Source organism: Octopus bimaculoides, chromosome 6 (genome assembly GCF_001194135.2).
Source record: "Octopus bimaculoides isolate UCB-OBI-ISO-001 chromosome 6, ASM119413v2, whole genome shotgun sequence".
Lineage (NCBI taxonomy): Eukaryota > Metazoa > Mollusca > Cephalopoda > Octopoda > Octopodidae > Octopus > Octopus bimaculoides.
The window spans coordinates 89,298,260-89,308,587 of record NC_068986.1 but is presented as its reverse complement, the minus strand read 5'-3'; the positions used below and the strand labels follow the sequence as shown (position 1 = coordinate 89,308,587).

General features: G+C 36.8%; 1 protein-coding gene across 1 annotated transcript in view; it reads right to left on the bottom strand.

Moving 5' to 3' along the window:
• LOC128248050 (uncharacterized) overlaps positions 1 to 10,328 on the bottom strand; it is a 56,380-nt gene that overhangs the window by 34,823 nt on the left and 11,229 nt on the right. Inside the window, exons 5-8 of the mRNA XM_052968442.1 lie at positions 8,247 to 8,346; positions 6,652 to 6,743; positions 4,620 to 4,719; positions 1,593 to 1,684 (exon numbers count right to left, since the gene is read on the bottom strand). Coding sequence (XP_052824402.1) covers positions 1,593 to 1,684; positions 4,620 to 4,719; positions 6,652 to 6,743; positions 8,247 to 8,346 — 384 coding nt within the window. The remainder of the gene's footprint in view (positions 1 to 1,592; positions 1,685 to 4,619; positions 4,720 to 6,651; positions 6,744 to 8,246; positions 8,347 to 10,328) is intronic.

The window sequence follows — 10,328 nt, the reverse complement described above, 5'->3', positions numbered from 1 at the left end:
ATGTATAATATACGTGTGTGTGCGCGCGCATGTGTATATTTACATATATGTATATACAGGTATGTCTTCATCAATCTACATACATACATAGATACATACATACATTGCGCGCCATTCCATTTCTGACACCAGCAATTTGGTAATCTCTGTTTTCCCATACCAGAAGAGGGTAAATTTCACTAAGCATAGGTTTGTTCATAAAGGATTTTTACTGATTACTCGCATGACTGAGAAATACGGATGTAGTCTTTCGATTTCCATTTCTGTGTAATTCTCGTGTCATGCAGATATGTTCATGTATCGTGGCACTGCACAATGTGCCTTCTGCAGACACAAAATTTTAAATGTTCAAATATGCTTGACTCATATTCGAATCCCTAACAAAGCCGTTTACTGTATTTTGTCGTGGAGGCAACTTTCAGCTACAGTCAAACAGTGAAAATAGACCAAAGTCAGCTCTCAGTGTCACCTACCCAGACTTTGAGATGCAAGTATTTCGGAGTGGTTATCTCGTCTCAGTAATAAAAATTAGAGAGTTGATCTGAGAGGCAGTCTCTCATTTGATATTCTCATCATTGTGCAATGACTGGTAGTGCTAATCGGTGGGTCACTGCAAACTAATTATGTGGTGGCAGCTTTAAGCAGGAATGTGTATAAATACATAGCTTTTATCAGTTCAAATATACTTGAGTCATATTCCAACCCGTAAGAAAGCCGTTCAGTGAGTTTTGACGTGGAGAAAGTTTCTGGCTGCTACTTGTTGGCACTCCGTCGCTTACCACGTCGAGGGTTCCAGTTGATCCGATCAACGGAACAGCCTGCTCGTGAAATTAACGTGCAAGTGGCTGAGCACTCCACAGACATGTGTACCCTTAACGTAGTTCTCGGGGATATTCAGCATGACAAGGCTGACCCTTTGAATTACAGGCACAACAAAAACAGCAAGTAATAGTGAGAGAAAGTTGTGGTGGAAGAGTACAGCAGGGTTCACCACCATCCCCTGCCGAAGCCTCGTGGGAGCTTTAGGTGTTTTCGCTCAATAAACACTCACAACGCCCGGTCTGGGAATCGAAACCGCAATCCTATGACTGCGAGTCCACTGCCCTAACCACTGGGCCATTGCACCTCCTCTCGCTGCTACACAAATGGTGTAAATATGCCAAAATATACTTCAAGACTTTCCCTTCACATCCTATATTTAACTGCCCATTTTTGCACTGTTGATAAAGCTGGACTGCCATTCCCTAAAGTAGCAAGCATAGCAACATGAATGTCCTTGAATGCTAAATCCTTTTGCTGCAGGTACTTGATAACACCACAATACCAAATTTTGTTCATTTTCAAAAGAAGTTGCTACTGATCACATTTGAAGTCTTCCTTGAACAGTAAGATGCCAGTTTATCTGGAAACAAACAAAGCAGTTATTAATAAGAATCGTTGAAATTAATACATGCATGATTTCACAGATCCTGCGTCATTCCTTCAAAGCCAGCTTATGAACTTTTCAGCCCACCTTCCTAATATCTTTTCGAATATAGTTCATCAATACAAAATTACATCCAATAAGATATAATTAATAAAAATATTCTTACGGGGGCAGTTTTTCTCAATTAGTTTTTTAAAGAATTCTGCACACACTGTGTTTTTTTCTAGTTCAGCACATTGTTTTAACACAACAAGGCGTCTGGAAGAAAAAAATAAATCGCAAATTTTTATTTCAAAATTTAAAAAAGATGATAAACATTATTTATCTTTTATTTGTTACAGTCAATTAGACTATGGCCATGCTGCACAACTCCTTGAAGAGTGTTCATTCATATAAATCGACTCAGGTCCTTATTTTAATGGTCACCATTTGTCGAACCATTAAGCTTCAGGTACCTAAACATACCAACACCAGTTGTAAAGCTGTTGTAGAAGACATGCACGGACACTAAGATGTGGACACAGATACACACTAAGGCACACACTCAGATAGAACACTCACTCATACCACTACATATGTATATTTTGGACTGATTAATAATTCCTGAGCTTTGTTTTTAATCAAATTTTAAAATTCCCGCAGAAATAAAACGCATTGGCAAAATGTCTTATTTTTATTTAAAAGAGAATGTGTTGCTTTTCAAGATAGTGTGTTTTCATGTTTTAATTTTATTAAACACACACACACACACATAATGTAATTTAGATTCAGTTGGATTAGGTACTTAAATTCAGGCACCTTGCTAAGACGAACTTATGTGTACGCTCAAACAATATTAGGTATCAAACTCTACATAGAATTTTTTCCACCCAATATTTATGCTGTGTATGCAAATGGCACAATCCAACTTAGTGAATAAATCCGTTTTTGTTTGTTCAGACATGCAATTCATATAACGATACTTTCCAAGTACTTCCGAATAGTAAATACAAGGGTAGGTGAGTAAGATATACACGGGTAACAAAGATGAATTGACACTTATACACCTTTGTTATTCATTTTATATATATATATATATATATATATATATGCACAGGCATACATACACAGACATATCTATCTATCTATCTATCTATCTATCTATCTATCTATCTATGGTTCATTCCTGTGGCATGAAAGCAAAGAGGGCACACATTCACCCTCTGCGCGCGATTAGACTCGGAAATTTTTTGAGGAACCCATTGATCCAATTTGCTGACTTCTCCGATAGCTCGCAGGTGTCGATGAATGGTTCAATGACTAAATCCAAGCTGCTCTGCTAGTTCCTCACCAGTTACGGTGCTTGGTTGCCGTTCCGGTTTTCAGATTTTGGTGAAAGAAAAATCCCTAACTGCTAATGGTGAAAACCATGCTTAATGAATTAGAAAATGTTCTAGATTACGTCATTACAGTGGGGGAACTTCATCAAAGCGAACACACTCAACTTCCATATATTTGCCGAGTTGTGCAAAGAAAGAGGTTTTGAATTTTAAACTCTTCTGTTGCACTCACAAGTGAGATGACTTCCGAGACAAAAAATAGTAAAGAGGATCTTCCTCCAACGAAAAGAAGTGAACGACTTTTTAGAGGATGCCAAGCCATGTTCGTTTTCTGATCTGTTTGGCATTTTTGGTGGACATTTTCGAGTCAGTGAATGCCGTCAATCATTCACTGCAAGGGAAGGGAAAGATATAGTTATGCTTCATTCTCATGAAAAAATAAGTGCTTTCAAAATGAGGCCTGCACTTTTGCACCCAAAGTTGGATACAACGAATTTTACATCATTTCATCAACTAAATATGTTTATTGATAAGAACGAGCTGCAAGTCGGTGACGACATCGTTGAACTCATAAAACAACACATGTCAGTACTTGGCAGGGAAATATCTTTTTATTTTTCCCGATCTTCAGCACTGACAAATACTGCCGCTTTATCAGGAATCCCTATGTACTCTCTGTTAGCGATCTGCCTATAGAAGATAATTTAATTCAAGCGCTGTTCATTGATTTGGTCAACGATGGAGGTACAAAATGTTTTTTTCTTCTGTGAAATGTGCTGTTCTGACTTTTGGAATGAAATGGTACGGTCATATCCTGATGTCGCAAAGATGGCTCTTGGAGTACTAATGCCATTTCTAGTCACTTACGAGTGTGAGACTGCGTTTTCCACTCTCTTTGCCATCAAAATTGAATTAACGAAATCGACTGGATGTCACACCAGAAATGAGGCTTGCTCTCTCCGGAACAGAGTCGAACATAAAAGAGCTGGTCACTGCAAAGCAGGTACATCTATCACACTGAACTCTGCTGTAAATAAAATAACAAATAGTCTGCGTTTGTAAATAAATAATTTCTTATATACTTTTTTGTTGTTGTCATGTTATTTATCAGGGATTCAGGAAGAGAGATGGCTGGCTTCAAGAGAGGAGGAGAAGACAGTTCTACTAAAATTGTGGTTTTCCGTGCACACTAGTGGTCCAATTAGCAGAAACTTCTGTACATTTTGGGATGCTGTTACAATTCTTCTGCTGAAAATAGCTAAATTCGTTGAAATGCACCTCTTGGATAATGAATAAGAGGAATGACAGTGGGGAGGAATAGCATCCCAAAACATGGCAAAAGGGGAGGGTGATATCAAAAGCTCTGGAACCACTGTTATGTACGTATATGTGCCGCAGTTTACGGTGTATGACTTGCGGTTTCTGTCTGCTAACTAGGCATAAATCAGTTTTACACAATTGTTAATACAAGATGCTCGGTATATTTTCTGACTGCTTTTGTTTCTCAATTGTGTTGCAACTAATTGTTCCACTGATTCCCCATATTTTCATGTGTATTTGCTGTATCCCTATGGGTTGTTGCGAGGATTTAGTTGTGATTTTCAGAGTTGCCGGTCTATAGGCAGTGCGGTTCATAGTCCGGAAAATACGGTGCACGAATGTACATCATTTTTTCCAACGTAATAATCCTGCATTTTATAGGGGACCGTGAATCATCGAAAAAACTGTAAGGAGACCGAGGCATAAAACTTTTTGAAAAATTTGAGAACCACTGCATTAGAGATAGCAATGATAATAGTAGCGGTGAATATATATACAAAATATATATGTATGTATATACATACATATATATACATTTTCATACACATACGTACTTGCAGTACTCGAAATCTGGTTGCGATATTGGATAATCTCTTACAGCTTCGAAGCAAGATTGTCTGTATAATGCCATGCAGTGTCGAGACTCTAGGTGTGCTACAAAATTAAAAGGTTTTATCTTTAATTTTTGAAATATTCTTACAAAAAAGATGAAGTATTATTTTCTACTCTAGAACAAGGCTCGAAATTTTTTGGGGGTGGGATAGTCGATTAGATCGACCCCACTACGCAACTGGTACTTAAGTTATCGTCCCCGAAAGGACGAAAGGCAATGTCGGCCGCGGCAGAATTTGAACTCAGAGCGTAAAGACAGACGGAATACCGGTAAACATTTCGCCCGGCGTGCTAGCGTTTCTGCTAGCGTTCCGCCTTAACAAAAAAGATGGAATATTGCAACAGCGGTTAAATCCTCATATCATTAGAAGCAATGGTATTTATTTTAACTACATCGGTTGATTATAAAATAGAGAAATTATTTATAATATTTGGAGAATTTGTTTTGCATGGCGACCAATAGGGTTGTGTATAGTTTTAAAATAGTATTAAAACAACACCTTTTTAAATTATTTTTTGCATTTTGGAGTATTGAATGTTTAAACATGTAAATGATTCTAATGATATTTTCAGTGTTGATAGAAAAATTTGTGAGTAGTGTTAATTTTTCGCAAAGCTGGTGCCAAATATCTAGAAATTCTCGTAATATACCTATGTCGATAAATTAATAATTAATAAATCAATAATCGTTTCGTTTTACGAAATTCGACGTGGTTTAAAACGCACTTTATGAAGACCGCTGTTGCAAGTCAGAAGTCTGGTTTCCTTCTGTATGGAGAGTTTTTTTTGCCTTTAGCATATTTCTTGGATTCTGTTACTACAATCGTTATTTTTGCGGTTCAATTAAGGTTTAAGGGTCTTAATTCTTTTACACTTAATATTTTCATGTTTTATTTGAAATGCTGCATTACTTACAATATCTACTTCATGAGATTTTGAAGTAAGTACGTATAAAACTATGTCGATAGACATCAATAACACAAACTGACGGGTACTTTCTTGTCAGGACGATTTTATCTGATTTGAATGTCTTTTGATACGCTGAGACCATTTTGTCACTCACGTCTATATTTCAAGCTACCCAATCTCCACAATCATTAGTGGGTGATATGCGTGGACTTTGATTTCCTTAATTTTCTCCTGGTGCAACAACATATCCACGTTTTTTGTGCATGTCGGACAGTAGAGCTAGGGAAAACATCGGGTGATCAAAGAATGGCTGCAGTGAGAGTGGTTGAAGAGCCTTTATTTCTGCTGGGGGAAAATGATTCTACAACCACATCATATTCAACTTGGAATAATGAAACAGTTTGTTTATGCTCCGAATAAAGATGGAACACGCTTTTAGTATCTCTGGCGCATATTTCCTCGTCTGGGCAGTGAAAAGATAAAGTCGATGCATTTGCTCGACCTCAGATTTAAAAATTGATGATTGATGGGAACTTTGTTCATTCAATGAAATACTGGGAAGCATCAGCATCGAATCCATTTGTAATAGTTGGAAAAGATTTTCTTGGAACAAGAAAGCAATCAACTATGCCGAAATAGTCGACAACATGCTAGAGAACTTTTAAAAGTTGCGAGCAAATACGAACAAATATCTGGAGTATCTCCCCTGTCACCTTTATAAATTCCTTGAAAGTATTGGTGATACAAGTGATGAACAGTGAGAACGTTTCTATCAAGTCATTAAGTCAATGGGACAAAGATATCAAGATAGATGAGACTTGTGTATGATGGTGGACTACGGCTCAAGGCAAACAATATTTTCAAAGGCACCACACCAAAAAAAACAAAAACAAAAAAAAACAGGTTTCTTATTTAAAAATCTAAATGTTAAAAATATTCTACATTAATTGGGTATGAACTCATTACATAACATCAGAAAAGTAATTTATTTTTCGAGTATATTTCCTTGATAACATAAAATTAATTTCTGAATTCAAGACTTGCGTTAATAATAAAATATCTTACCTTTACATTCACCGAAATACAGATTAGAGAAGTAACTTTTGCATTCATAGTTTTTGATTGCAGAAGCACATGTCGCATATACGAGCAAGCGTCTGGAAGGTGAAGCAAAATAAATATCATCATTTAATAAATAACTGAGGTGATTATATCCAACTAGTGTTTCTAAACTAGGTACCACTTTAAAATATCTGGTAACATTTACAATGTTTTACATTCTGAGGCAAAATTTGTGCAGCATTTAATTTTTCTGTGATACATGCGCGCTTAGTCAAATAAATAATTGACGAGGTGCGAGTTATATTTTTAAAAGACTGATGCGTGTTCGACTGTTTCAACCCTAATTTTAATCCGACACTCTAACCCGTGACTTTGATCCCTAATTCTAAGATAAGTTCACCAAAAGTTTCTCGCAGGAGTGGCTGTGTGGTAAGTAGCATGCTAACCAACTACATAATTCCAGGTTCAGTCCCACAGCATGGCACCTTGGGCAAGTGTCTTCTACTATAGCCTCAGGCCGACAAAAGACATGTGAGTGTAGATGGAAACTGAAAAAAGCCCGTCGTATATATATATATATATGTATACACACACACACACGCAACACATATATATATAGGCGCAGGAGTGGCTGCGTGGTAAGTAGCTTGCTTACGAACCACATGGTTCCGGGTTCAGTCCCACTGCGTAGGACCTTGGGCAAGTGTCTTCTACTATAGCCTTGGGTCGACCAAAGCCTTGTGAGTGGATTTGGTAGACGGAAACTGAAAGAAGCCCGTCGTATGTATGTACATATATATATGTGTGTGTATATGTTTATGTGTTTGTGTTTGTCCCCCCAACATCGCTTGATAACCGATGCTGGTGTGTTTATGTTTCCGTAACTTAGCAGTTAGGCAAAAGAGACCGATAGAATATGTACTAGGCTTACAAAGAATAGGTTCTGGGGTCTATTTGCTCGACTAAAGTCAGTGCTCCAGCATGGTCACAGTCAAATGACTGAAACAAGTAAAAGAGTAAAAGAGAGTAAGAGTATATGTTTGTGTCTGTGTTTGCCTCGCCACCATCGCTTGACAACCGATGTTGGTGTGTTTACGTTCCCATAACTTAGTGGTTCGGCAAAAGAAACCAATAGAATAAGTACTAGACTTACAAAGAATAAGTACTGGGGTCAATTTGTTCGACTAAAGGTGGTGCTCCAGCATGGCCGCAGTCAAATGACAAACAAGTAAATGAATAAAGGAATAGAAGATTAGTTGAAATCTGGGTGACGCCGGACAGATCCACTTTATCTGATATAGAAGATAGAGAAGAGCTGTAGCATCCCCTTTTCAGGAATCGAACGTCGTGTCGATTTAAATCGAAGATTTGTGCTAACAACAACTCCAGAACGTTTTTACAAATTTTTCTCCATGTTTTGTCTCGGATTTCCATATGAAATTCGGCTAAAAGTTCTGTGAGTAACAGTGATGAAACGTCGAAACAAACAAACAGCTGTGCTTACAGATGTAAGTAACTGTTGAAAATATATTACGTCTGTAGTTATATAAAATACGTGAATATTACATGCAGTAACAATAGAAAGAAATTGTATCTACCTGCAATAATGCTTATCGGGTTTACTTATAGGATGAAGAATTAAAGCATGTTTACATGTGTGTTGAGCCTTTTGTAAGCAGTTTTCTAACTTTGTACGACCTAGAAATTTAGTAAAATATATAATTTAAGCTCTTCAATATCGTTAACATATTACACGAGGCATTTAGATTGCAATATTTAATTATTCTCTGTAATCCATATATTATCGACAGCAGGGATAAGTTTCTGCTTTTAAGTAGATTTTATGATATTTTGCATGGAGACAACGTGGCAGTAATTGCTTTTCATTTATATTTAACAAAAAATATAAAATGAAAAATATAAATATTATCATGCTGGATTTTCTCTAGTTTTTGGTGTCATATTTGATGCTATGAATATGTAAAAATTTCGAGTTTTGAAAAGTATATATCGATTGACATAACTCCTTTGCCATTTTTTAGTATTTTAGAATATATTTATTGGTTCACGGTGCCATGCAGGAAGCACAGTGTACGAGAGTGTCATGTAAGATTCAGGATGTTGGTGTATGACGCGTATGATTTTGCCTTCTGAGTGAAACTAAGATCTTTCTTTTGGAGAAGTGCCTGAAAAGATGTGCCATATTTGCTTAGTAGTTGTATTTGTATTGTCTGATGTTGATATGTGGATCGTGTTTATTAAAGAGTGACTGATTATGACACTGATAGTGATGAACTCTCCACAGTATCTTAACAATCGGATATATATTTATGCTGTATAAACATTATTAACATTCACAAACATTACAAATGAAACCTACGTTCCAATTAATTCTAATTGACATCGCAAAACATCTGTTGACTTTTTTTAACAAAATCCTATACATTTCTGTGAATAAGAAAAAAAAAACTTGAAACGCTCGATGGTAAACTATCTATCGGTTTGAGAATCCTATTTATTTTTGTATATCGAAATAGTTTTAATGATTCTCTTCCTGAGCACAGTAGTACAAAGATACGTCCTATCACCGAATGTTTTAAAATCATACGTATATAAGGTTTCTTTATATTTCAAAAAACATACGGGGTGACCCATTCCAAAACAACATCTAAGTTACGTCACCAGTCATAAATTTGTATACTACACGAGTCACATAGATATCAAGACAATCCCTTCTGAACATATTCGAGACTGGCGGTATTCGAGAGGCAGTATTCTAACAGACACCAATTCAGAATGTATGTACACTATCATACAATCCTTGCATGTTTAATATGTAATATATATGTAAATATATATGTGTGTCCAAGCACGAGTACGTATATAAATGTATATGTGTGTTATTTCTTTACTACCCACAAGGGGCTACACACAGAGGGGACAAACAAGGACAGACAAGCGGATTAAGTCGATTATATCGACCCCAGTGCGTAACTGGTACTTATTTAATCGACCCCGAAAGGATGAAAGGCAAAGTCGACCACGGCGTAATTTGAACTCAGAACGAGCGGCAGACGAAACACCGCTAAGCATTTCGCCCGGCGTGCTAACGTTTCTGCCAGCTCGCCGCCGTGTCAAAATATAAATGTATATGTGTGTAGGAACTTGCATGTATGGGTGCGTATACATGTAGATATATACAGAACGATGTGTTTGTACATGCAAGCTTATTAACTGATTGACCAGTGAAGTCTTGAAGGTCAGCCAAGGACAATAGCAAGTGTAACCAACCACAAAGAATAAATTAACATCGCAAATAAAAAAAAATAACACTCCCTTCAATATCAACATCAACATCATAGCTACTGTCCTACTCCATCCATACAGTCAAAGCAGTTTATCAACAGACTTTCACGCACACCACATTTTTTGATACACTTAGTGATAGGCAGAAAGGATGAGCTTGAAGCTGAGAATTTGAGGTTACGAAACCAATACTTATATCACCTGAGGAAGCACAATTAGATCACATAATGCAGAGAAATTGTCACGAAACCAAATACCTCCGAACCTGGAGAACTAAGTTGCGTGAAAACAATTGTAGTGATTACAAATATATGGTCCAACTGCACTTCTCCTTGATGACTCCAGCTCATTCAATTATATATATATATATATAT